Here is a 26,603-nt window from a genome sequence, read left to right as displayed (position 1 = left end):
TGCTTTTAACTATGGAACCCACTGGAAAACCATTTATCTGTACCGAGTAATAAAATCGCTGAATGGATCAGCCCTAGTTTCTCAGATTTCCGAGCATGAACTCACTTGTCTTCCCGTTCTCCGACATGCTCTTCCCCTCCATGTCGGCGTAGATGGGCACCACCGTCACCGTGTACTCCGTGTCCGGCTGCAGTTCTCTTAGCATCGTGTTGGTAACCATACCCGATTCCTGAGTCTGTACAAACACACGCACACCCATGTCAGGAAAAGTTGCTGAATTTTGGCAGTCCCTGGAGAGTCTTGTCTGATTGAAGGCTTCACGAATAAACTTGACTACTCATCACAACTACACACCTTCATGATTGCGTGTCATTATGAATGGGCATATTTGGGAATCCCAATCATGGGAGAGATTAATGAATGGAGGTTACGTTCAAACCTCTCCTTGAATACCTTTGCCACCTGTGTTAGCGAGGGCACAATCATCAGTGGCCAAAGCCAATAAGCGGTACAAAAAGACATCGCCCCACCATGAGCTCGTCTCCTCCGGCGACGGGCTTGTAGACGATCCGATACTGGCGCACGTCGCCCTCAGCCGGATCCCAGCGCACTCGCAGTGAGTTGGTGGTGGGGTCGCTCACGCGGAGATTCTTCACGCCGCCCAGAGGCTCTGAAAAGAGATGAGGCGCATGACAAGATGACCGGCAACCACGATGGCAATCCATGGCGCCGCCGACTTGACCTCCGCCATGCGCTTATGGCGTCTGACGGGTCACGCCTGCTCATCGCACCTGAAGGACGCTTGTGAAATGCCAAACGTCTTTGTTGTAAAGATGGCTGTTCCAAATCATTCTCATCATTAAGTATACGCGTGGGTTTGCGAAGTTCATGTCAGTACAGTGATTTTCACCAATTATTTGTTTCTATGCTAGTGGGCATTCAAATATTTCTGAAACATGAAACCGCACTGTGGCACCAACCAAAAATGTTGGAGATGGCTGTTCTAGCACATTCCACCGCTTGTTGATTATATTGGACAATCGGGTCCATGTCTGAGCGCAAATATTGAATTAAATGACTGAGATTGGCCCGGAATGCGAGCACGTTTGCTCGTTCCCTGAATGCCTCATCTGTGGCTTGGACTTACTGGTCTTGCCCTTGTCAGCCTGCGGGATGCCCTCCACGTCAGGGTAGATGGGTACCACGGCCACATTGTACACTGTGTTCGTGTCCAGGTTCCTCAGGATGAGGCTGGTTGTGCCACCTGACACCTCCTCCTGCAAGACGTGACAAAGAAACAACCACAAATACTTACCAACTGCACTTAAGTCCATTTTTCAGGTACTGTATCTACTTTAGTTGACCAGTTATTTTTATGTCAATTGCATTATTTTTTTAATTTAATTAAAAAGATCACAGAGAAGAATACATTTTCGATTTCTTTTCCCTTTTTACAAAAAACATTTACATTTCACATTCAAATTTGGACCTTGTGCTTCTTTATATAAATCATCTTAAAGGGTTTTTTGTACATATAAGGTAGATCACTGTCTTAATTTCATAATTATTTACTACTCTTTATTTAATGGTCTTTTTAAATTTGTATTATTTAAATTAACTGAGCTTGACTTTTCTTACTGAGGTTGTTCCACAATTTCACAACTACAGTAGTCATTTGCTCCACTTTGGACTATTTATACCTTTCAAACTGTAGTTGCTTACACTGTTTAAAAAGTGTTTTTAGAATATTTATTATCAACATATTTTTATCCTTCGTGTAGATTGTTAGTAATATTTTTAAATTAACTAATTCATGCAATTTCAATAGCCAATATATGATAAGTGGTGGATGAGAGGGCTCATTATGTTTCTATTATACTTCCAAAGAATAATCTAACCAAAAAGATTGACTTTAAGTGTTTTAAATGCATGAAGAGTTTTTATATAATTTCATGAGGTAAATCAAATGCAAGATTCCTCTTGAAGTACATACCATTTAGCAACCTTTAATTTTATCACTTTCAAATGTAGTTTATTTTGACAGACGGTTTTAGGAATAGGAGTATACTAATGATTTTTAAAATTTGAAGTGTACTTATAAAAAAGTTGCGAGATGAAGTAGCATCCATTTTCCCTGGTCGTACTAGTCGTATTTGATTGACAGTTGACTTGCGAGCAAGGTGTGGCTTTTGTTGGACTTGCCCACAGCTTGATTAATCCCAATTTGGACCTACCGTGCGTGGTTCTCCGTCAGGTTCTGCCGTATACGTGACCCTGTAGCTGCGCACATTGCCCACCGCAGGGTCCCACCGCACTGTTAACGTGTTGACGGTCGGGTCCACCACCTGCAAGTTCTTCACTCCTCCAACTGGATCTGATGGGGACAAGACGCAGCACAGTCTAAGCCTTAGACTTGATGCCTTGGACTTTAAGGCATGAATACACATGAATGTGGAGCCTGATGAACTGTCTGGGTCCAGGGACCCTTTCTAGAGAGAACATTTTTCTAATGCTGCCCTAAGAATCCTATTGCCAACTAAATAACTACCAGGGGAATTAAAAAATGTGTAATGCTATGTTAGCAAATGTATAGATATTTTTGAGGAATAAATTATAATGCTGTAAGAATGAAATCATATTTTTTCAAGAAAAAGGTCCTAATCTTGACAATTTTTGTCAGGATGAGTGTTAAATTTAAGTTATTTTTGATAAAAATTCAGATTTTTGGAGGGGAAAAGTTGGAATTTAGCTTTTGTTGTAATAATAAAAAAAACTTATTAAATTTATTCCGGTAACAATACTACTTTGTTGTAAAGAAAATGTCTTTGATCACATTTGTGTCAAAACATGTATATTGAATAATTAATCTAATGCGTTGGTTTTATTAACACTTTTTGTACATTTGTGTTCTTTATTTTAATTCATTGGAAATTATTTTAGGGTGCCTCAAGCCCAGACTCTCGGACCCCCAGGAGACCCCAGTTTGCTCTCAGCTGTCCCCACTCACATGTCTTCCCGTTTTCCGTCTGTGGCAGTCCCTCCATCTCGTGGTAAACGGGCACCACGGTGACGCTGTACTCCGTGTCGGACTGCAGGTTCTTTAGCACGGTGGAGGTGGTGGATCCGGGCACCTGGTCCTGGTTTGAAAGGGAGGGACGCAAGTGAGACTTTTAGCAGAACCCACGGCCAAAAGACAGAACTGGCCACTTGGAGCTTTCTGGTAACCGATGCTACCAATACAGTAACCGTACAGATGTGTGTGTGTGGGTGTGTGTGTGTGTGTGTGGTGTGTGTGTGTGTGAGGGGGGGGTCATATGGAGAATGGCGAGTAAGGAAGTAAGTTCTATTTGTTTACAGCGAAAACACGTTTTGTGTGCAAACTACTGGAATGATCATATGCCATATTTAAATGAAGAAAACCAGCAACCCTATAAGTCCAAAGCATATTTCCAAGTCAAATAATGCTAATAATCTGCCATGTATAAAATAGTAACTACAATATTTTGGAAAAGGACATCCTGGGCATTTCCAACACAAATTATCTTGCAAACCCAATGGAATGACGACAAAGATTTGAAAAATGTGTGATGTATGGGAGTTTTAAAGCTACAGATGAGCTAACCGACTGAATTTTCAAAGTAAATGGGACACACACAGAGGGTGGAGTAAATAAAATGTACGCTTCTCTTTCATGGAAATAGCATTAAAAGTTACAAAACAGAGACTTTTATCTTACCTGGCTGGTAGCTCAGCACCCCTAAACCTCTAATCTTAGAATCCTACTGGGGAATGGGAAACAGGGAATGTGTGCCCAATTCTGAACACATCCATTCATTCATTTCAGCTTTGTGTCAGTTGGTCTCTTTCAACCTCTGGACTTATCCGAGCATCCGCTTCTCAAATCAGAACTCACCACATCCTGGTCTCCACCATTGGTCGGTACCCAGATGACGATGTACTCGCGCACATTGCCCTCGGCCGGCTCCCAGCGTACGTTGAGGGTGCTGGTGGTCGGATCGAACACCTGAAGGTTCCTCACCATGCCCAGTGGCCCTGAGAAATCGCAGCGAATATTCTTATATGCTGCTACCTCGACACACAAGTTGAATTTGCTCTGTGACCAAGCTTGGATTGCTATTTCATAAAGTGGAGTTACTTTAGGAGTGATGCAAAGTTAAATTTTTGTTATAAAGGAGCTTCAGATGATTCACAAATAGTAAAAAACCAATAGTAAAAGCTCAGGAGCCTGGGCCCTTGTTAGTAAAAGTACAACCAAACTTCTTTGGAAGTTCCACATCCCTTTGAAACACGTCAGCGGAATTTGGTGGCGGGCACTCACTGGTCTTGCCACTGTTGGTGAGCCTGGGCCCGTCGCCCTCGGCGTAGACGGGCACCACGGTGACAGTGTAGCGGGTGTCAGGGAGGAGCTTCTCCAGGACGGTGGTGGTGGTGCTCTCAGACACTTGCTCCTGCAAAATTACATCAACACGTCGGAAGAATTACTTATACTATACTACTATAAAACTAACTAGATGATACTTTCTAGGTAGTGTGGCATTTCTTTTGTATTTGAAAGAAAATGTTTTTTTGTGTGGCGTGCAAGCAAAGCACCAGTAGGCTATCTGATGAAATTTGAAAATTTTTATTACATAAGGATTAAAGGCTTGTGTTTTTGATTAACTTGGTAAAGAGAATGGCGACGTGCATGGTTTGCAACTCAAGGGATACAACAACGCCAACATCTAATTTAATTTGTCACTATAAAAAAATTTAGCTGAGCAACGGCTGGTCAAACACGGACTAAGCTTCATGTCAGTTATGCATTTAACTGACTTTTATTTTAATGTTTGGCATTGCAGACTCCCAAAAAGGACTTTTACGGCACTCACCACTATCTCCAAGCCACCGTCTTCTGGCTTGTAGATGACCTTGTAGCCCTGAACGTTCCCATCGGCAGGGTTCCAGGTGACTGTGAGCGTGGTGATGGTCGGGTTGGTCACCTGCATGTTGCCCACGCCGCCCAGTGGTACTGCAGGCAGGTTTTTGTGAGATGTCAATCCAACATAGTGACATGACATCACCAAAGAAATGTACAATCCTCCGCAATGAAGAAGCCCAAGCGTTCGAATAGTTGTGCCACCAGAAGTATTTCCTGACCTACTCTTTCCAAATATTCTGAATTGGCCTGTCAGTTGCCATAGTTGAGTTGACTTACGAGTCTTTCCGGTATCAGTCTGCCGTTTTCCCTCCCTGGCCGGGTACACGGGTAACACTGATACCGAGTAGACGGTGTCAGGAAGGAGGTTCCTGAGAATGATGTTGGTGGTGGTGGCAGGAACTTGCTCCTGTGGAAAGGACACCCGTAAAACAAACAAATAAATAAAAATGTTGCACTTTGAACCGAGCGCCAACCTCACCATTTCCTCACGGCCACCGGTGGCGGGCACGAAAAAGACTTTGTACAAGCGAACGGCTCCGTCGGCCGGGTCCCACTTGACGTTGAGCGAGGTCATGGTCGGGTCGGTCACGCGCAGGTTCTTCACGCCACCCAGAGGCCCTGAACACCGCAAACCGCCATTGTGAAGCGCCCTATTGTAGACTACACCAGTAACTACCTACTGTATCCAAACATCCATGAGCCAAATATTTAGTGTATTGGTATAGTGATACAGTGAACCGCTGCAAAATCGCAGTTAATTGTTGACACCCCCACTATATCGAGGATTTTTAAGTGATCGTTTTTATGGATATTTACAATAGACAGGAGGGATGTAATGTCATATTTGATATTGTATAACTGGTTTTAGTGTGTTTATGTACCTTTAATAGGGAATGGTAACCATTAGTTGAATTAGTATAAACGAGGAGTTACTCCAGTCTGTCTGCTATAGAACAATGGCGAAAGGTAGAGGTGTAAAGCCGATACCATGCACTCCCAAGAGAAATTGTGCGGATTCTTTATCGTAGGTGAATCTGGAACATTTCTCCACGGTAAACACGGGTTTACTGTATTGAAGTAGGATTTTAACCAGGAAGAATCATGGGTAGGAAAAAAAAATTGGGTCTTAATTGACCAAGGAATTGATTATAGAGGTTCATGCCTGAATCTTAATGGTTCATCTTTTAGGGACAATCGTATGCTTCTCACTTTGAGAGAAGTGCTTGAGGAAGTTCCATGGTCCTTCTAGCCCAAGGTCCTTGAACTAACGTGTCACTACTTACTTGTCTTTCCATTTTCCGACATGATCTTGCCATCCCCCTCGGCATAGACAGGCACCAGGGAGACAGTGTAGAGGGTGTCGGGCTGCAGGCCCCTCAGGGTGGTGGTGCTGGTGCCAGCTGAGACTTGTTCCTAAAACCCAAAACCACAATGGAGTCTTATTTCCTAATAAAAGGAATTAACAACTCTCTGACTTAGTCTCCATGTGGGCGATAGTAGTAGACCTGGGCCATCTGAGCTGGAATTTTAAATTATATATTTTTGTTTTTTAATCGTGTCATTGTCATATGACTAACAAGATCTAACTTGATCATTTGGATGTATGAATTGAAAGCGGTGTCATGGCTTCTCCTTGGCTCTAACCTGGATGTTTACATCTTTTTTTTGTAAAACTTGAGTTTGAATTATTTTTTTTTCTTGTTGGTTTTCAGGAGCTGTTGATTTTACTTGCAATGGATTGTTTGAAAAGTTAAATACATATTGTACTTGTCATTTTCAAAACAATGTATTTTCTTAAATTTAAAAACAATCCAACTCTTACTAAGAGATTTAGACTTGCACTTTAATTCAGAAACTGTAATTTCGAAATTCCATTTCAACCCAGCAATAAAATTTAAAGTCAGAAATTGTAGTTTAAACACAGGAATTGAAATTCAGACTTTTCTATTTTAAACTCAGAAATTCAAATGTATTAAATCAAATTCAACTTTCACAAATTTTAATGTAGAAACTGCAATTCAAGCTCCAGAATTGAAAGTCAGAAATTCCAATTGTCCACCTAGGGACAATGTTAGCATCTTCAATTAACCTGAATTACAGGTTTTGGAAAGTGGGAGGAAACCGAAGTACCCACAAAAACCCACACAAACACAGGGAGAATATGCGAACTCCACAGGAATTGAGAAATTCTAAGTGACTGCTGTCTCCACCAGCTCCGCTGCCCCTGCAGGCCACAGGAAGCTGCCTGCCTGCCTGCCTGCCTGCCGGCGGGCGGGCGGGTGTTCCTACCAGTCCTACCATGCTCTCGGCACCTCCTGCAGCAGGAGCGTAGATGACTTTGTACTCCTTCACACGCCCCTCGGCAGGCTCCCAGCGCACGTTGAGTGTGGTCATGGTCGGGTTGAGCACTTGAAGGTTCCTCACGCCGCCCAGAGGTCCTGCAGTTTGGGGAGTGGGGTGAGGAGGAGGAAAAGAATCAGTTAAAATAACCACTAAAGAGCTCCATTGTACAAGAATTTAAGAGTAGCTTCTGTTCGTAACACCACTAAGAGGAGCAATTCAATGGTTGTGTTGCGTATGAGGGCGTTTTCCTCACTGGTTCTCCCGTCTGCTGAAACATCTCTACTGGGGCCGGTGGCATAGTTGGCAGTCATGGTCACCCGGTACGGTGTGTCGGGCGTCAGCTTCTGCAAGACAGTGCTGGTCTTCTTTCCTCCCACCTGAGTCTGTTTGACAGCAAATATAAGAGTTGAAGATAACAGCTGTCTGGGACTCCAGGAAGACATACAGTGCGCCATCTGAATTCAGATTATTGATTTTGTAAAGATGTTTTTTTTTAATACATTGAATTCTTTGATAAGTTGAATTATTTACTTGACATTTTAGAAAGAACCAAATATTTGTGCTAGAAGTGTTCGAACTCAGAAATTCACATTTGAAATTAAGTCACAAATTCTAATTTTGAAATTCCAATTGAAACTCAGACATTGAAATTCAGAAATTCAACCTCAGTTCCATCAGACCATAACACATTTTCCTTCATGCGTTTGCGTTTGTGATTCAAATGTGATTGTAAATGTGTTAATACGGCTGACTAAAATGAGTAAAAAATTTGTGCAAAGCATCTTGCTAACGTGTCAAATGTATTAGTGATTTATTTAATATTGGCACTTTCCCAATTTTGCTTATCTGACATTAAGATTGTTATCATTGTTGCAGCTTTATCATTCTGCATCATTTGCACAACATTCATTGACCAGTATTATCACAATGATTTTGCATCATTTGTATCATTGCAGCAGTATCACACCACTACTGGATGCTTTATATTGCTTAGTGATTGCTTCAGTTTCTTTATTTAATTCTTTCCTCCTAAATGTAAATTTGGTTATCGTGGCTTATTTGCTGTACTATTTATTAGAGTCGCTCCAAATAACTAAAACTAATTCCTTGTGTGTTTCAAAATAATTGGCCAATAAAGAAGATTCTTACTGAGCAAGATTGTATGAAGAGACTTATGGCATGCTTCATTGCAATAACGGCTTTTGTGCAACTTGTAACTTGGGCTTTACTTGAAATGTGAACGTTAATTAACACTTGAGTTTACTTAAGACTTGCACACATGTGACTTAAAGGTACCTCTGAAGATAAGAACCACTTTCAAGTTCCTGCACAATTCTTTCCAGATGTTGTGATGTCATACATGCACGGGTCAAGGTTTGGAAGGTTGTTTGCATTGCGCTAAGAAGAAAAATGTGAGTGCGGGGACGTGAGCGTTGACATACTACGAGCGGCTCGCCTCCTGCCAGCGAAGCGTAGACGATCTTGTAGTTCTGCACGGGTCCGGGGGCCGGGTCCCACTTGACCGCGAGGGTGCTGACGGTGGCGTTGTGAACACGCAGGTTGCGAGGAGGCTCCGGGCGCACTGACACCGCAACAAATACACAAAACAAGGTCAAGTACATCCATGGGGAAAGATGGGAGTGCGGGTAAGGATGGTGATGATGATGATGATGATGAAAATGGAGGTAGTGATGGTGACAATTCCTTTTTAAACATTGATTATGAGGCAGGTTTGGTGTCAAGTGATTGATCACAATTGACGGTGGTGGGAAGTTAGAATGAAGTACAAATACTTATTATTCTGGGGGAAGGTGGTGAGGGTGGGGAGTTAGGATCGCTATGTGACAACCAAACCTACAGCAACACATGCAACATGATGATGATGACGATGATGATGATGATGATGCCATAACTTGTGCGATGATGCAATGATGTGTTACATGAGATGAACCGGACACATAACTGATGAATGCGAGTAAAGATGATTGATGGGAACAATGTCTATTCATCTTGCGTGGCGGCACTGCTTCCAGTTTGAATATTTGGTTGTCGACCATGTAGTTTTTTTCGTTTGTTTTTGTCACATCAGCTTGCACCGTTTCTGTTGCCATGTCAACATAATCTGCTCAGTACCTTAAAATCATGGTCATTTTGAAGCATGTATCTTCGACAATAATAGCAACGAAACTGTTTCTTGAACAAATCGCATTTAAAATTTGTCCTCACATGACCACAGAGCTGACACTCCATTACATCAGCAATACTGTACAGTATACTGTTCTCTAATTGGTCACTTGATCAAGTTGTGGTGAGCAAAATACGTCAGTATCGTTCAGCACATATTAATACATTTAATAATCAGCATCTCAGGTGAATTTTATTTGTTTTTTAATAATTTTCCATTCTATTAGATAAAAACAATACGAAGTGCTCCAGATGATGTACATAATATTGTTCTTTATATTGCATTTTTATAAATAAATAAAAAAGCAGACAGATGCTGACCTGGATACAAAGTTCAAATTCAATATGGATATGTTAGTAAAATGTTTATGATGTAAGCAATGAACGTGAGTGTCTGACTTGGACACACACACATACATGCAGGTGTGAAGGGGAAAATAAACAAATCAAGAGCATTTCATTAACATACCGGTCACAGCCTTCAACACTATAAAGAGAAAATAGGCTCATTAAAGTTTAACACTCCCATACATATCATAAACAATATATGAAGCTCATACACAACTCTTAAAAAGTTTGGGATGTTGGGCTGAAATTTCAGGATGACTCATAAATGCACTGCAAATTGACAACAGGCCTTTCTGTGACTTTTCCAGTCGCTCTGTTGCAGGCTGCTGATGACACCAAGCTCAGGGGCAACATACTATTGATAAAATGTTTAGTGGCGAATTGTTCCGATGATGTCAAAATGGCATTATAAAGAGATCAGGGAGCAAGCGATTATTTCAATTCAACCCAATCAATAAATCAATAAAAATCTCTCTCGATTCCAGGTCAAATTAAGTTTACCAGTAAATGTTGTAGCGCATTTTTGCTTTATCCTGATACTTTACCCAGACGCTCAAGATCCAAAACTTTGTATGAGTAGTATATATATTTAATATTTTGTTATAATTACATTACATTAAGTCAAACAAGAGTGTTGGTGTATTGATAGGCGCAGACAACTCACATGTGCGCTCGTTTCCCATCAAGTCTTCACTTTCGGATTCGTCCGGGTAGATGGCCGTCACGGTGACCGTGTACTCGGTGTCCGGGTCCAAGTTCTCCAGAAGATGCGACGTCTCATCATTGCCCAAGATGGACTGCATGGTGACGGACGCACAGAAATAAAAATGGTTATTTATTTTGGAGGAATAGTTTTTTTCTTTTTTGTATAATTTATTGATATAAATACAAGTCCTGTTGCAGTTTTGTGAGTTCACTGCTTACCATAATTGAATATTAAAGTGACTATGGTAGTATGTTACATTTACAAGTTGCTATTTTTTTTTACTAGAAGTATTGCTAGCAGAAGTTACCTTGAAAAAGTAATTGAATATTCATTACACCTTTGAAAAGTAACTTAGCCATTCAATAATCAATTCATTTAAAAAAAAAATAACTACATTAGTGTTTGTAGCTTACAGACTGAAAGTCGGTATGTCCTTTCTTGACCCAGCCTATTCGGTAGAGCGCCACATCGGGTGCTCCATGCTCCCACGTGGCCCTAAAGGAGGTTAGGTCTACATCAGAGAACTTGAGGTTCTTCGGGGCAGGAACGACGTCTGTTAAGAAAAACCAGGAGGAGCGCACATGACTTTAACTCCTTGTAGATGCCACGTTAAAAAAAAAAAATGGAAATGTAAATGTTGGGGAAACTGCGGCAAACCTGTAATTGCCATTCCAAGCATGGGGTTCCCGGGACCCTCATCGTACACGGGAGTCACGGCCACGTCATACTCTGTCTGGGAAATGAGGCCTGTCACGTCCAGGGTGGTGACGTCGCCGCGGACTTCCACCTGTTGTGTGAAAATGACCTTTTCAAACATCTGGACTTTACCAAACATCACGATTAGAAGTGGACCCTTGGACTATTCCTTGATTCCTTGATCGTGCCCCCTGCCACATCCACAGAATTTCAAGGCACGTTTTTTAAGGGTCTTTAAATAGCTAAGTCTATTAGGTGCATTTATAATACTAATACGTAATTTTCAAGTTATAAGTGGGTCATTTTCATATATTGGCTCAATTCCAGTACAGACATTACCCACTGAATTTCTTTTGGAAAATCAATCATTTCATTGATATGAGTATTTTAATTATTTTTGCATTGAGATGATCTGGTTGGTGACCTTAGCTGTCATGTTCAACTCTTGCTTGAATGGTTTGAAGTTTGCAGGTGTGGAGCAATTGGGCTAAAAATCAGGACCTCCAAATCTGACCCATTCTCTGGCTCAATGAAGAGATCCTGCGCTAAGTGAAGGACTTCAGGCATTTTGCGGTCTACTTTTAATAGTGGGGGAGCTTGAAAGACAGATCGGTGCAGCATCTGCAGTCATGTGGACTCTGTAGCAGCTTGTCGTGTTTAAGAAGGAGCTGAGCTGAAAAGAGAAGCTCTCAATTTGCCGGTCGATCGACGTTATGGCTCTCAGCGACCGAAATTAGCTTTCTCCAGAGGGTGCCTGGGCTATCCCGATGTGGCTCAGTTTTCTGGCTAGAATGCCCCTGTGGACATCTGGCTGGAATGCTGCCTGGACGCCTCCCCAGTGAGGTGTTAAGGGCACACCCCACCCAGTGAATGCTCTGAGGACAACCCAGGACACACTCGAAAGACTACATCTCATAGTTTGCCTTGAAATGGCTCGAGATCTCCCTGGAAGAGCTTGATAAAGTGGCTAGGGAGTCGGAAGTTTGCGCTTCCCTGCCTCTGCTCCCACCACCCAACCCCAGATAAGTGGTGGGTGGATTTGCACCAATTGCGTGTGGGTATGGAACATACCTGAAAACCGCTGGAGTATATTTGACATAAAGGTGAGTGCATCTGACGCACGAGAAACAGAGCTTTTTCCATTCTGCCGGGAGCCCAGGCGCTCTGAGCAGCAGCAGACGGCAAAAGTTGGCCTTGGTCCGGTGTGGGCGGATGCGCCGGCAGTGAGCAGGAGAGCAGGAGGCTTCAGGGGTAATCCCCATAAAGAGCGGAGCTGATCGGAGCTGTTTAGTGTCATCCCTCAGGCCTCGATGGAAAAGTCTGGCTGGGCGGCGTGCTGTGATTCATCGCAGACGCTTTGTCCCCCCAGCCCCCACCCACCATGGGCGAGGAGGAATAATGAGGACAAAGTGGCAGTGGGATAATGGCTGGAGGGAAGCTCAAGAGGCTGGAAAGGATGGCGAGGTCCAACTGGTGGCCTCTTGCATCGCGCACGCTTTCAAACGGACGCAGTCGCCTGCCTTCCTTCCTAACAACTTTAAGAGCTACCTCTTTCATGCACTTACTTACGAAATTCTCTTTCAAGTACTACGTAAGCAGGACCTCAAGTAAACATCCATTCCATCCATCCATTTTCTTCGGCGCTAATCCTCACAAGGGTCGCGGGGAGTTCTGGAGCCTAACTGTCAACAAGCAGGAGGCGGGGTACACCCTGAACTCTTTGCCAGCCAATCGCAGGGCACATTGAGACAAACAGCCGCACTCACAATCACACCCAGGGGCAATTTAGAGGGTTCAATTAATGTTGCATGTTTTTGGGATGTGGGAGGAAACCGGAGTGCCCGGAGGAAACCCACGCAGGCACGGGGATAAAATGCAAACTCCACACAAGCGCATCCGGGATTGAACCTGGGACCTCAGAACTGTGAGGCCAACGCTTTACCAGCTGAGCAACCGTGCCTCAAGTAAACATATACCTTCAAATACATATAATGATAGTAGTACATACTCTCTCCTAAGTATTAAAAACGCCCTCTTGTCCAGATATCTGATACTATCTCTTAAATACTTCCTCGCTGACTGTCTCTCAAGTCTTAAATACTCTCAAGCAGTCAATACTCAGTGTCACTCACTTTCAAGTAGTAAATACTTCCTCAAGTATTACCAACTGTCAAGTAATGAATGTTCCCTCTGATATGCTGTACTACATAGTCTCTCTCGCTAGTTTTGAGAGGGTAGTCAATTGTCTTTTTGAAAGACAGTGAGCCAGCACTGCTCTCACCTCTTTGGCGTCGGCGCCCTCCGGCTTGTAAGTGATGATGTACTTGCGCACCAGGCCGGGAGCCGCATCCCAGTTTAGCTTCATGGTGCTGTGAGTAACGCTGCTGATCCTCAGGGCGCCGGCAGGAGGCATTGGCACTAGGGGTTGACACCAAGGCACCACATGTCACAACGCACTTTAGGGTTTAGGGGATAACGCAATACTTATAGGGGCATTGCATCATGTGGCTGCATGAAAAAAAGCTAACCATATTAGTAAAAAAAAAAATGTATTGTTTCGCTTTTTCTGGTATTCTGGCAAGTACTTGTTCAATTGGCAAAAAAGTTTCAAGTTAAAAACCAATATGACTGTATACAGGGAGAGATTTAGAGGGGTTCTCCAAGTGGGCATGACAAAACTACTACTAACTAATGCTACTTGCCCTAAAAAGTCGAGTTAATTTGCACAAAGGGATTATTATTCGTGGGAAAAGAAGTGTTGGCAGTAGAATAGGTCGTGAACCTGAGACGTTATGTTTTTTCTTGAATTTATGATTTTGATGCCTTTAGTGAGACAATTCCACAAAGATGGAGGCCTGGTTGTCAATTTCTGATCTCATTCATCCCACGGGCTTCTCTATTAAGGCCAGTCAAGAACAACCACACCAAATGCTTTCGTGCTTGCATCCCGTCATGTTGGGAGAGGAAGAACTGTTTCCACAAAGTTGGAGCGTGGAATTGTCCAAAATATTGGCCGCCCCTATGTTCCAGTGAAAGGAACTCTGAACGCTTCAGCATACCAAGAGTTTCTGGAAAATTCCATGCTCCCAGCTTTGTGCGGGCACGTTGAGGATAACCCCTTCTTGTTCGAACAGCGGACAAACCAAGGTCCATAAAGAGTTTGGTGTGGATGAACTTGACTCATCTGCACAGAGACCTGATTGTAAGCCAACAGAAGACCTTTGGGAAAAATCAAAGCGGAAGGCAAACATCAGCATGTGACGTCTCCAAGAATGGTCAAATATTCCCAAGAACGCACTCCGAAACCCTGTGGAAAGCCTTCCCAGATGAGTTGAAACTGTTATAGCTCTAAAGGGTGGACCCATGTCAGATGTCACAGAAGTTCACATGCCAGTCAAGGCTGGTGAGTGAATACTTTTGGCAAAACTAGTCTCTTGTGATAGAGCAAAACTGTATGATTTTCTGTAGACGCCACTTGATTTTTGACAGAATAACTCAAACCTTCTTCAACGGTTAATAATTTATTGTTAAGACTTAAGACCTCTTAGTGACCTGCAAATGAAGAGTTCAAACTCAAAAACCATCTGGTACCATTTACACGAAAATGTATTTATTTTCTTGGAGTTGTCTATTAAATGACACCAAAGACCTCTTTGAAATACCTTTTCATCCAAAAATGGACTCTTTTTTTTTTCAAAATTAGCCTCTTTAACTAACCCTATCCCTGAATATTAAAGGAGAATACTCCCCTAAAAAAATAATTCACCAAAAAGTGAAAAATTTCACACTACAACTGTCTGTGCCTGACAAATTAATCAGATGGGTGATTTAATCTGCCAATATTAGTCATTTTCAAATCATCCCCCCAAAAAACGTTTTTGCCATTTGTTTTATTACGCATTAACATTTTACATCCATCCGTCGAGATTCTGTATTGCTTATCCTCACTCGGGTCACACCTGTGCTGAAGCCCATCCAAGCTTATTTAGTACACCCTGAACACATCGTCAGGCAATCACAGGGCACATATAAACAACCATTTACACTCACATTCCCTCTTGCAGGGAAATTAGAGTGTTCAATTAACCTAGAATGCATGTTTTTAGGATGTGGGACAAAATCGGTGTACGTGGAGGGTTAAAAGCCACACAGGCACAGTAAGAACAAGCAAACGCAACACAGGGGGACTGCCAAACACTCAACATAAGGCAAAGATAATAACATTCCAACAAACCTATTAAAAAAAACTGCCACACAACGGCACTCTTTTTTTTTTCAGTTAAATACTAAATACTAAAGTATTGTAAAACAGCCAGGTGTCCAGAAAAGGCCCCTCTGACAGCCACTTCTGTTTGACCCACTTTTGCATCAACTTCTTCCAAATTTGGCTAATGCCGCTCCCTTTCCACTGATTGGCTGCTTTCGTGTAGAATACCCACTTGCGCGAGCACACGTGATTTTTTTATCCTGATAACGCAGGCCAGGGAGCTTTACAAGTTACATACATATGCTCCAGAAATTCGAGTTACCTGATTTCAGCCCTCTCAGAAAAAAAACATCTGGAACTCAGGAATGTGTAGACAATTTTAATTCATATTTCACGTTTACTCAGGCATCATAGAGCCAATATTACACCCCAAATACTAGGAAAAAGAAGTTGGTTTGGTAAAATACGGCACCTTTAAAACTCATATCAGTCGGGCCCTGTACTTCAAATACAGTTCATGACGTCTGCCCACGTGTGCGAAAATGATTGGCAAAAAGGCAAATGAGTGTACATACACGTGACTCCGCTGCTCTTCAGGGGCTCACTGACTGCTTCGCCATGCTCCGCCAAAATGGAGACGGAATATGCCGTGTTGGGGAGCAGCTGTCCCAACTGAATGTCGCTCACGTCAGCTCCTACTCGCACCTGAGAACATACGGAGGGGGGAGTTTATTCAGAGCGGCATGTGTGTTGGACGCGGGTCTTGGCGTACATCACTTTACCTCTTTGTCCATCTGAGGCTCGGTGCCATTGATGGATTGGTAGAGCACGATGTAACCGCTGGCTCCGCCCACCGGCTGCCAGCGAACCCTCATGGTGCTCATGGTCTCGTCATAAACGTTCATGGATGTGACAGCGGGCAGCGGCACTGAAAGAAGCAACAAAGGCTGAATTGACCAAAATCGGACGTAGGAGATTTCCACTCAAAAGTGACAATACAAAATTCGGAGGTGCCTCAGGCCTTGACCTAATTGCAGCTCTACCTATAAAAACCCTGATGGCATGGCCAGTGTTGCACTTGTTGGGTGTCATTTTTAGCTACAATTGCAGGACAACCCAAGTGGGTGGTGCTGTATCCGAAACAGCTGGAAGTCACCATCAAAAAAGAAGACAACGATATGATTTTGTGGATTTTCAACAGGTATTTATTGTTTCAGGATATGGAGGTGAAGTGAGTGTGTTCAATTGAGAATGACAAATATCATATTTGTAATATCTGACATTAAGAAAGTAGAAAGGAAAAAATAACATTAAAAGGTTTGAGTTGAAATCACCGTGAGTCACAAAGATTTTAACGTCACTGTGACGACTGAGGCGGCACGGTGGATCAGGTGGAAAAGCGTTGGCCTCACAATTCCGAGGTCCCGGGTTTGATCCCGGACCCGCCTGTGTGGAGTTTGCATGTTCTCCCCGTGCCTGCGTGGGTTTCCTCCGGGCACTCCAGTTTCCTCCCACATCCCAAAAACATGCAACATTAATTGGACACTCTAAATTGCCCCCCAGGTGTGATTGTGAGTGCGGCTGTTTGTCTCTATGTGCCCTGCGATTGGCTGGCAACCAGTTCAGGGTGTACCCCGCCTCCTGCCCGTTGACAGCTGGGGTAGGCTCCAGCACTCCCTACGACCCTCATGAGGATAAGCAGCAAAGAAAATGGATGAATGGAGTACATGGAGAAAAACTATAAAAGTTTGCTTGAGCTAGTGCAGGCACATGATGAGAATGGTACCATTTTTGCCTCAGTTTGAGCCAGGAAAAATCTTGGACTCATAAAAGCACTTTACGTATCTTTACATGAAAATCAGCTTTAAGTTACTAGTTACCCAATACGTGCCGACAGCATTGCGTCATGAGATGGGGTTTACGTGACAGTCGTCTGCCTCAGATCAGACGCTAGATTGATGTCATAAGCACGGGAATGTTTGGCAGATAAGCAGAAGAAGATCAAGTAAATAGCAACGAAATGGAAGAACCATCGTTAAAGCTTCAACGCTTCTCTTAAAAGCTCGCCTTTCAGTGCGGGAAAGTGCAACCTGAGAGCAAACAAAGGGTGAGGGAAAATTCTTACAGGTGGTCTCGCGGCCCACCAGGGGCTCGCTGCTGTCTTCTCCGAGGAGCGAGAAGACGCTCAGCACGTATTCCGTCTGCGGGCTCAGATTGTCCAGGACTGCAGTTGTCGTTGAGCCGTCCACCAGCATCTACCACCACAAAGCAGATACAGCACTCCCTTACTGTACTCGCATATCTCAGATTGAAGGTGAATTTAGTCCTTAACGACATTTGTCTCTCAAATCATCTTTCCACTTTGAAGTGAATGGAAATGCAATTAATCCGTTCCAGCCATCTAAACACAACAAAACACGTTTGTAATGTGTTTTTCATGACAAAAGTAGCGTTATTTAATTTTGTACTCAGTAAAAACATGATAGGCGCACCTGTGGGAATGTGTTAGACACACATACCGATATACTGTACAATACTGGAGACCCAGCTCCTCGCGGCTTCTTACTACGAGAAAAATATTGGTCGTACTTCACAGAGGATAAAGACTATGCAACCCTGAGTATCGTTACATTGTCTGTCTACATGTTTAACTGCATGGTTTGTGTTCACAAAGCTGTTGCTTAAATGGTTACAAAACTGCCACAAAGATGCTAATTACAGCCTGGGTCCATTGCATGTTAGCGTTAAGGTAGCTATGTGGTTGTTTCAATTACACAGTTGTAATTTTGTTTTTGCTGTATGTTTAATTTGACAGTAACCTTTTGCTGAAAGTGAAAAAAATAGCATTAAGCCTCATTTTATAAGAATTGATCAATATTGGATAAGTTGCCACTTGCTGTGACGTAAGATGAGTCAAGTCAGAGCTCGTATCTCAAGTATGTGTTCACAAGTCAAAGCAAAAAAAAAAAAAAAAAAACCCAACAACAATAAAAATCAGCAGACCAACAGCTACTCCCTCATAAATTGTGCATCTGGTCACTTGTTTCTCATTTTTCATTCTCAATTGTGACAACATTTTACTTTGATTCCCTACAGCTGTACATTCTCTTAACTTTTTCAAACTTCCCAGATAACGACATGATATAAAATGTTTACGGCAACCGCAGTTGAGATCTTGAGTGATTGAAATCTTGTTTTGTTTTTTTTTTTTAAGGGGGAAAAACAGGGACAGCAGACATGGAGGAATGAGAACCAGGGAGCGTCAACAAGCATGATGCAACAGATTCATATAAACCGTCTATTAAAGACAATTATTTGATCTTGTCAGCTACAAGACTGATTTGTGGTGAATATGTTGTGTCCTCTGGCAGCCTAAATTCCAACAGTTTTTGGCATTCAAAAATTTTTTGTCTATTTTGGAAAAAGCATTCAAATGTGGCCTGCTGCACACGGTGGGACGCAACCGAAACCGACTGAATTGTTGTGCAGCGTGCGGGATTTGGCAACTTGACTTCACAAGTGGTTTCGTTGCATTTCAAAATTTAAATCACAAGTAAATGGCATTGCACTCCTGCAGATGTAACAGACAATCCAAAACACACAAGAGCTTTTCCATCTCCCAAAAATACTTCTCTCTGGTTTAAGCTTTCGCGAGATCCAGCCCATCAGCTATAGATGAGATAAATAAAAAGCTTTTTTTAGTCCCTCAGTGGGGAAATATGCATCATTTCGATATATAAACAGGAAACAAGAGAAGAGGATATTTGTTCGAGAAGCACATTGCACAAAATAGAAACCTAATCTATTGTCCGTGCAGAAAGTATTGAATGGCTGTGGATATTCTCATTCATCCCGGTAGTTTCAATCTCAGGGAATCACAAGTGGACAGCCCCATCCATGGTTTAGGGAGTCCCTCTAACTTTGAAGTTTTTCCACATAAACTCGGGCTAGTTTTTGTCCTAACTCATATACCGCGGGAGCACTAAAATTTATAATTTACAGTGCCTTGTGAAAGTATTTGGCCCGCTTGAACTTTTCAACCTTCCGCCACATTTCAGGCTTCACACAGAAAGAGATATAAAATTACATTTTTTTTGTCAAAGTCAACAACGAGTGAGACATAATCGTGAAGTGGAATGAAATTTATTGGATATTTTAAACTTTTTTAACAAATAAAAACCTGAAAAGTGGTACGTACAATATTAGTCTTGCCTTAATACTTTGTAGCGCCACCTTTTGGTGCAATTACAGCTGCAAGTGGCTTGGGGTACGTCTCCATCAGTTTTGCACATCGAGAGACTGAAATTCTTGCCTATTCTCCCTTGCAAAACAGCTCGAGCTCAGTGAGGTTGGATGGAGAGAGTTTGTGAACAGCAGTCTTCAGCTCTGCCCACAGATTCTCGATTGGATTCAGGTTTGGACTTTAACTAAGCCATTCTAACACCTGGATATGATTATTTGTGAACCATTCCAATGTAGATTTGGCTTTATGTTTTGGATCATTGTCCTGTTGGAAGATTAATCTATGTCCCAGTCGCAGACTCCAACAGGTTTTCTTCCAGAATGGTCCTGGGTTTGGCTCCATTCATCTTCACGTCAATTTGAACCATCTTCCCTGTCCCTGCTGAAGAAAAACAAGCACCACCATGTTTGACAGTGGGGATGGTGTGTTCAGAGTGATGAGCTGTGGCGCTTACGCCAAACATATCGTTTTGCATTGTGGCCAAAAAGTTTGATTTTGGTTTCATCTGACCAGACCACCTTCTTCCATGTTTGGTGTGTCTCCCATGTGGCTTGTGGCAAACTTTAAACGAGACTTTTTTTATGGATATCTTTGAGAAATGGCTTTCTTCTTGCCACTCTTCCATCAAGGCCAGATTTGTGCAGCGTATGATGATTGTTATCCTACGGACAGACTCTCCCACAAAAGATGTAGCTCTCTGCAGTTCATCCAGAGTGATCATTGGTCTCTTGGCTGCATCTCTGATCAGTCTTCTCCTTGTTCGATGTGAAAGTTTAGAAGGACGGCCGGGTCTTGGTAGATTTGCAGTGGTCTGATACTCCTTCCATTTCAATATGGTTGCTTCCACAGTGCTCCTTGAGATGTTTAAAGCTTGGGAAATCGTTTTATATACAAATCCGGCTTTAAAATTCTCCACAACAGTATCTCGGACCTGCCTGGTGTGTTCCTTGGTCTTCATGAAGCTCTCTGCACTTTAAACAGAGCAGGGGCATTTATACGGAGACTTGATTACACACGGGTGGATTCCATTTATCATCATCAGTCCACATTGGATCATTCAGAGATCCTCATTGAACTTCTGGAGTGAGTTTGGTGCACTGAAAGTAAAGGCGCCAAATAATATTGCACGCCCCACTTTTCAGTTTTTTATTTGTTAAAAAAGTATAAAATATTCAATAAATTTCGTTCCACTTCACGATTGTGTCCCACTTGTTGTTGATTCTTGACAAAAAATGTTGCAAATTTCACATTTGTTTCACAAATTGTCATGATTCAGTACCCACGTGCGAGTTATTTTTTCAAATAAGTAAGTAATTGAAAGGGATGAAAGAAGCTTTTGCTCTCTTTGATGAGGTAATGTTAATGTATAATGCAAACATGCAATTTTTGGGGGGGTTTCCTGAAAAGTGAGCGATATCTATATTTTGTTCCACAATAATACTTGGCTATATTTATAATTTATACGTACCTCTTATTAAAAATCAAACACATCAAGAGACAACAGTCTCTGATAATACAAAATGTGAGGCTTCAACACTCCATTAATTTTTTCTGTTACAATATGTGGGTTAATATGCAGTACTCAATCACTTGCCGTGCAGCCATGGAGTGGCCAAAGTTTTTTCGCCATGGTCCATTTGCGTCGTCACTCAGTGCAGCCGGCTTAAGAGGAAAAACTAGCATCTATGTAGAGAAGGTTTCTTTCCCCATTTGTGCCAAGTTTTAAAAATTTAGTCTTGTTTACCATTGACACAAAAAAAGAAGATTTTTACCGGTTTAAAAATTATATGAAGGTGCTCTATGAATAAGTTTAGAAAAACGTCTGAGTTGACTTTTTTTACTAACGTACAATAATTTAACTTTCTGAGACTGTACTTTTTTCGTTTAATCAGTACTTCTACTTTTACAATTTTTTTAAATAAGTATCCACACTTCTACTTTTAAAAAAGAATGTCAGTACTTGTGCCACCTCCGGTGACCGGCATCTGTTTTTTCTCCAAATAAGAAGTTTCTGTCTCGTAACATTTGACATCTGACCCCACAGACAGGAAATGATCATCCAATCAAAACATCAGTCTGCGTCATGTCCCGCCTTTGTCCGCTGATTAGTTTACACAAATAAACATGCTCGCAACTGTCAACGATCAGTGTGCGCAAAGAATGAATCGCCTTTGTGTGTTTATGCATATTTTTGCATTTGTTATCTCAGGGGTGGGCGAAAAGTATTGCATTATTTGTTGCACTCATTTAGTATTTAGAGGAAAAAGTCTTTTACCACTGTTAACTTCAAACTTTTTCAATTTTATTTTTAAAAATAAGTTAACTATGAATTAATGAATTACAAATAACGCCAGTTGAGAATCGCTTATGCTGAATAATAACATGAGATATTCTATATCTATATTGTAACTTTTTTTAGCTGCCCCAACCATCTGTTCTAAAAACCACGAAAGCAAAATTTAACCCACTCCTGTTTTATGTTACGTGATTGTAAATTTAAATACTTTAAACTAATGAAGTTAGGGAGGAAAAAGATTTAACTATGAATGTTGTTATTGAATCGATACACACTATGAAGGAGGGAAGATTCCAGCAGGTCTGAATTGGATTCATCTTGTGAACGTAATGCAGTAATAATTCATAATAATAAATGTCGTCAGTACACTTGAAGCCTGCCGCCGTCTGCGCCGTTTGGAAATAAACTCTGTCGTGGCTTCTTGTAAATCGGTGTCGATAAGAAGTTCACAAAAAGCAGGCGGTGTGTAAGTCAAGTGCTTTCCGGGTCAACATAAACACACGTCGAGATGCGGTGACGTACGTAAGTGGAACCAGAGGAAACTCTGCTTGATTATCGTCTGACTTCATCCAAACAATAAAAGCGTAGAAAATACAAAAAAGTATCTCAGCTCGAAGTCAGGCAGAAGGTCAAGTGGTGAAAAGTGATGGTTTGGTAGATCCCAGTGTCATACAAACAAGGTATGTGATCAAAAATATATACAGTTTATAAAACACTTAATAGTATGCAAGAGTGACATTTGGATAATATCTACCTATATGTGACGATGTCCTAACTGTCAAATGCTAAAAGTGTGCAGAAAAATCTACACAAAATTATGTTATCATCATAATAATAATAATGTATGGGAGGTTTTGTGGTTCTATTTGTGAAAGCTTAGTGTTAAATTGAGGAAAAATCGAGTTATCGCTGAGTACCTCCTGGGCGGGTCCTCCCTCCGCCTTGACGTAGACGAGGCGGAACCTCTCCACGGGTGTCTCGGGCGCGGTCCAGGTGGCGCGGAAGGAGCGGTGGGTCACCTCGGAGGTCACCAGGTTGGTGGGCGCCCCGAGCTCTTCGCCTGCGGGAGGGCGAGCACACCACCATGAACGGGACGCGACTTGTCTAGCCGTCCACAAAACTGACACTTGACGCAGTCGATTTGGCCGCCTCGGCACTGTAAATCACTTTTTTATATATTTTCTCTTAAAAGTGATTTACTCTTCCTGGAAGATGGAATGTTCCACTAAGAGAGCTTGAGTCTGCTTTCAGAGGTACACGGCCACTATTTGACATGTTGTCGTCCTTGTCATTGTTGGCAAGTCACCAAATACATGCAACATACAATACATTCATGTAATTACGATGATTTGTCAGCTATCATTACTTATTTTTTTAATTATAGCTTTTTTTTCTTGGGCTCAGTACATTTAAAAACAGATATCTGCACTCTGGAGAAGGTTAATCATTTACAGGTACTGTTGAACTTAAAATTGTCCAAATTCTGGGAATTTAAGCCCGTCAACAATAACTATTTTGTGATTTTTGCGGTCTTCCATGAAAGCAGACTGATTATCTTTGTGGTTAATCAAAGTAAGACATTTGCAAACATTTACGTAGTCTTAGTTTGGGGGGAATTTTTTTTTTTTTAAAAGATTTTCTGACGGGTGTAACAGACCAAACTGGTATCTGAAACGTCATCACTTCATCCATTTCCAGCAGTGTCAATTTGTATTTTAACAACGGGGTGTAAATGGTTTTCATGCATTAATCTAAAAAAATAATTGACAGAATATTCAATTATCAAAATAATGGTTAGTTGTAGCACTAGTACATCGTACTACTTACTTTGGAATTACAAGCTTGTACCCTTTTTGGATATTTGGACTTACAAAGTAATGCATAAAAGCAATTTGGTTTTTTTTTAATAAATACTCATGTTAAGGAGAGATATTTGAAAAATCAACTTAAGTACATGTACTTTATTATCTTCTACCTGTTTCAGTTAGCATGAGCTAATGTAGCATTTTTTCATGAGAATTTAGCCCGGAGCAAATCTGGGGCCAGTGTATTTTTTTTCGCCATACAAGCTATGCAAGCTAATAAAACCGAGAAACTATTTTTTGTGTGCAGAAAATTTGTAAGTTATTAAAATGGCTATTGTATGTAATTGACCATAAAATGTAGTTTTCCCTTGTCAATAAAAAAATTACATTTTAGCGTCTATGGTTGTCTACTTTTATTACAGTATTTTCTTACATAAGTGTACTTATACTTTCGTACAAAGTGTGAGTACTTTTGGCATTTGTGGTTGTTCATGTGATTCTCAATAAAGCAAAAAGAACTAAAGTGAATTGACAAAGTACTGAGTGTTGGCCCCTCTGCTGTCTTTAAAAGCGGCAATAAAATCATGAAAAAAATGTGAGTTCAGAGAACAGCCTGGAATGACAGCGACCAGGTCACAGCTGCTTGTTTTCTTTTCTTTCCAAAAGTAGCAAAAACAAAAAAATTATAAATTTAGGAATGTCTGAGTCGATTTTTTTGTTTTTATCATCCAGATCATTACCCTCAATCCAAGGTAATATCCCTTCTTTTTGGGACCCACATTCTCCATAGAGGATTGATGGGTAGATTTTACATGATCTCTCACACGATGGAAAGAGTGGCCACTAGGGAGCCATTTTACCACCATGTAGGCGTTTAGACCAGTTCTGATGCAAAATGCTAATTCACCACCTACGAAACAAAAGCCACCAAGATGTGACCGCTAGGGGTTGTACAACTTCAAATTGTTTGTAGTCGACTCTCAGGTGGCGATCGACGAGTCTGCTTCAAGTAATCGATGATATCATTGATATTTTTTTCAAAGTCACAAGCCCAAGCTCACTCACTCGGTCGGTCTCTCCACCCCCCCCACCCCCACCAACCAGTTTATCCAATCCCATTTGGACACCAACACTGCCTCGCGGACAGTCAGAACTTTTTAAACTGACATCACTTCACATAGTAAAATCATATTTGTTTTTATGACAGGGTGAAGGAACACTTTGTAATAATATCTTGCTGAAAATGTGCCTTTGGGTTACGCAGTTTGACAAGATCTGACAGTCTGTGAGACCATGAAGGTGAGTGACTCTGTTTTGTAATTGGATGAGTAAATATGTGGGAGGGCGGAGTGGAAAGAGGAGGACGATAACCGTGGGCATTTGGTGAATTTGCTGAAGGCTGACATGAGGTTCTAAGACTTCTCATTGGCTCGTGTTAGACTTTCTAAGATGTGTGTGTCTTCATTAAATTTGAGCATGTACTTGGACTGGAGACCACCCCCGAGGGACATTATAAGGGAGACTTCCCAACAAAAATTTTGAAGCAAAGAAGCCTCCAGTTTCCTTCACTCAACCTTGGTGAAATTTAGGAATGGACGAAACCAAAAAAAACTCCATATTTTTGGGGTATTTCCCCACCTGAGCCCTTGACGCTGTTGCACAGGTTGACGGTGAGATCGTCAACGATGTCCAGCAGGAACTGGAAGTCATTGACGTTGTACATGTGAATCTCGTCAGGGTCGGAGGCGATGGAGCGCAACTCATTTTCATCTGCATTCTTCACGCCTACAAAATTAAACGTTTGTTTACTTTAAGCTCGCTTTTTGAGACAAAAAAAACAAACAAACACACAGAGCACTGACCGATGGCGTAAAGCTCAATGCCGCTGTCTCTCAGGTTCTGCGAATTGGTGACAATTTCATCCTGAGACTTTCCATCGGTGATCAGGATGCCGATCTTACGCGCTTCTTCGCGCATTCCCACATTGGGTTTAAAGTTGTTCTGCAGAATGTAGCTCAGGGCCATTCCTGCAACATGGTAACACACAAGGGTTCTGTTACTGTGACTGTCAATCACTTGGAATTTCCTAGCAAAGGGTTGTTAAACTCATTCCTGGATGCTTTCCCTCAGATGGTCATTATAAATTCCAAACCATAGACTATACTAGATGCATATTTAAGTAATATCTTGATGGATTCTCAGGCTATTAAATAATTTCCCCTAATATATACCCTCTCTCACTCAAGTACATCCAAGTAGAAAATACACATGTTCTAATGACCCAAATTGAAAAGACATTAAAACTTGTGTTCATGATCTAAACAAATTTCAATTTAATGCAGAAACCAAAAAAGAACCTTGATGTTCAATTAACCATCACAGAATTGCATAGTGCAATAAAAAAAAAAAAAAGAAAAAAGATCCAAACAGAGAAGGTTCCAGGTCCAGACAGCTACCCTGCTGAATCCATTAAACATTTCTGGTCAATGCTACTACTGTCTGTATTTCTCAGAACAGTGAAAGAGATACAAAGATAAAGGTTACATTAGAAGCCACAAGAACACAGCTGCAGTCAAACTACTACTCAAACCCGTCAAAATCACAGTTTTAATAACTAGTTAACTGCCCCTTTCACTGATTAAAACAGACATGAAGATTATCTCCAAGGTGCTTGCTTGGTGCTAGACCAGAAAAGGTTCGTCTATCGATAATCCATTATTAACAAAAAGCTTTCATTAAAGGTATAAGCTCTACAAATAATGTTGGAAGACAAAGACATGTATCCATACATCCCTCTTTTTTTCTGAGCTGCTTATCCTCACAAAGGTCGCGGGAG

General features: G+C 41.6%; 1 protein-coding gene across 3 annotated transcripts in view; it reads right to left on the bottom strand.

Annotated features, from left to right (window-relative positions):
- The window catches only part of LOC133497041 (collagen alpha-1(XII) chain-like), a 109,435-nt gene that overhangs the window by 39,080 nt on the left and 43,752 nt on the right, over nt 1-26,603 (bottom strand). For 2 of the 3 annotated variants that reach the window (XM_061813220.1, XM_061813221.1), the window contains exons 20-44: nt 25,630-25,794; nt 25,406-25,552; nt 22,880-23,022; nt 17,549-17,678; nt 16,206-16,351; nt 15,999-16,128; nt 13,498-13,634; nt 11,178-11,307; nt 10,934-11,073; nt 10,479-10,611; nt 9,936-9,953; nt 8,725-8,864; nt 7,536-7,665; nt 7,238-7,377; nt 6,223-6,352; nt 5,418-5,557; nt 5,216-5,345; nt 4,890-5,029; nt 4,340-4,469; nt 3,914-4,053; nt 3,008-3,137; nt 2,235-2,374; nt 1,148-1,277; nt 531-670; nt 106-235 (exon numbers count right to left, since the gene is read on the bottom strand). In XM_061813220.1, the coding sequence (XP_061669204.1) occupies nt 106-235; nt 531-670; nt 1,148-1,277; nt 2,235-2,374; nt 3,008-3,137; nt 3,914-4,053; nt 4,340-4,469; nt 4,890-5,029; nt 5,216-5,345; nt 5,418-5,557; nt 6,223-6,352; nt 7,238-7,377; nt 7,536-7,665; nt 8,725-8,864; nt 9,936-9,953; nt 10,479-10,611; nt 10,934-11,073; nt 11,178-11,307; nt 13,498-13,634; nt 15,999-16,128; nt 16,206-16,351; nt 17,549-17,678; nt 22,880-23,022; nt 25,406-25,552; nt 25,630-25,794 (3,309 nt within the window). The remainder of the gene's footprint in view (nt 1-105; nt 236-530; nt 671-1,147; nt 1,278-2,234; nt 2,375-3,007; nt 3,138-3,913; nt 4,054-4,339; nt 4,470-4,889; nt 5,030-5,215; nt 5,346-5,417; nt 5,558-6,222; nt 6,353-7,237; nt 7,378-7,535; nt 7,666-8,724; nt 8,865-9,935; nt 9,954-10,478; nt 10,612-10,933; nt 11,074-11,177; nt 11,308-13,497; nt 13,635-15,998; nt 16,129-16,205; nt 16,352-17,548; nt 17,679-22,879; nt 23,023-25,405; nt 25,553-25,629; nt 25,795-26,603) is intronic. The other variant, XM_061813222.1, reaches the window with a different exon arrangement.

The sequence above is a fragment of the Syngnathoides biaculeatus genome, chromosome 23 (assembly GCF_019802595.1).
Source record: "Syngnathoides biaculeatus isolate LvHL_M chromosome 23, ASM1980259v1, whole genome shotgun sequence".
NCBI lineage: Eukaryota > Metazoa > Chordata > Actinopteri > Syngnathiformes > Syngnathidae > Syngnathoides > Syngnathoides biaculeatus.
This window is presented reverse-complemented; position numbering and strand designations above follow the sequence as displayed.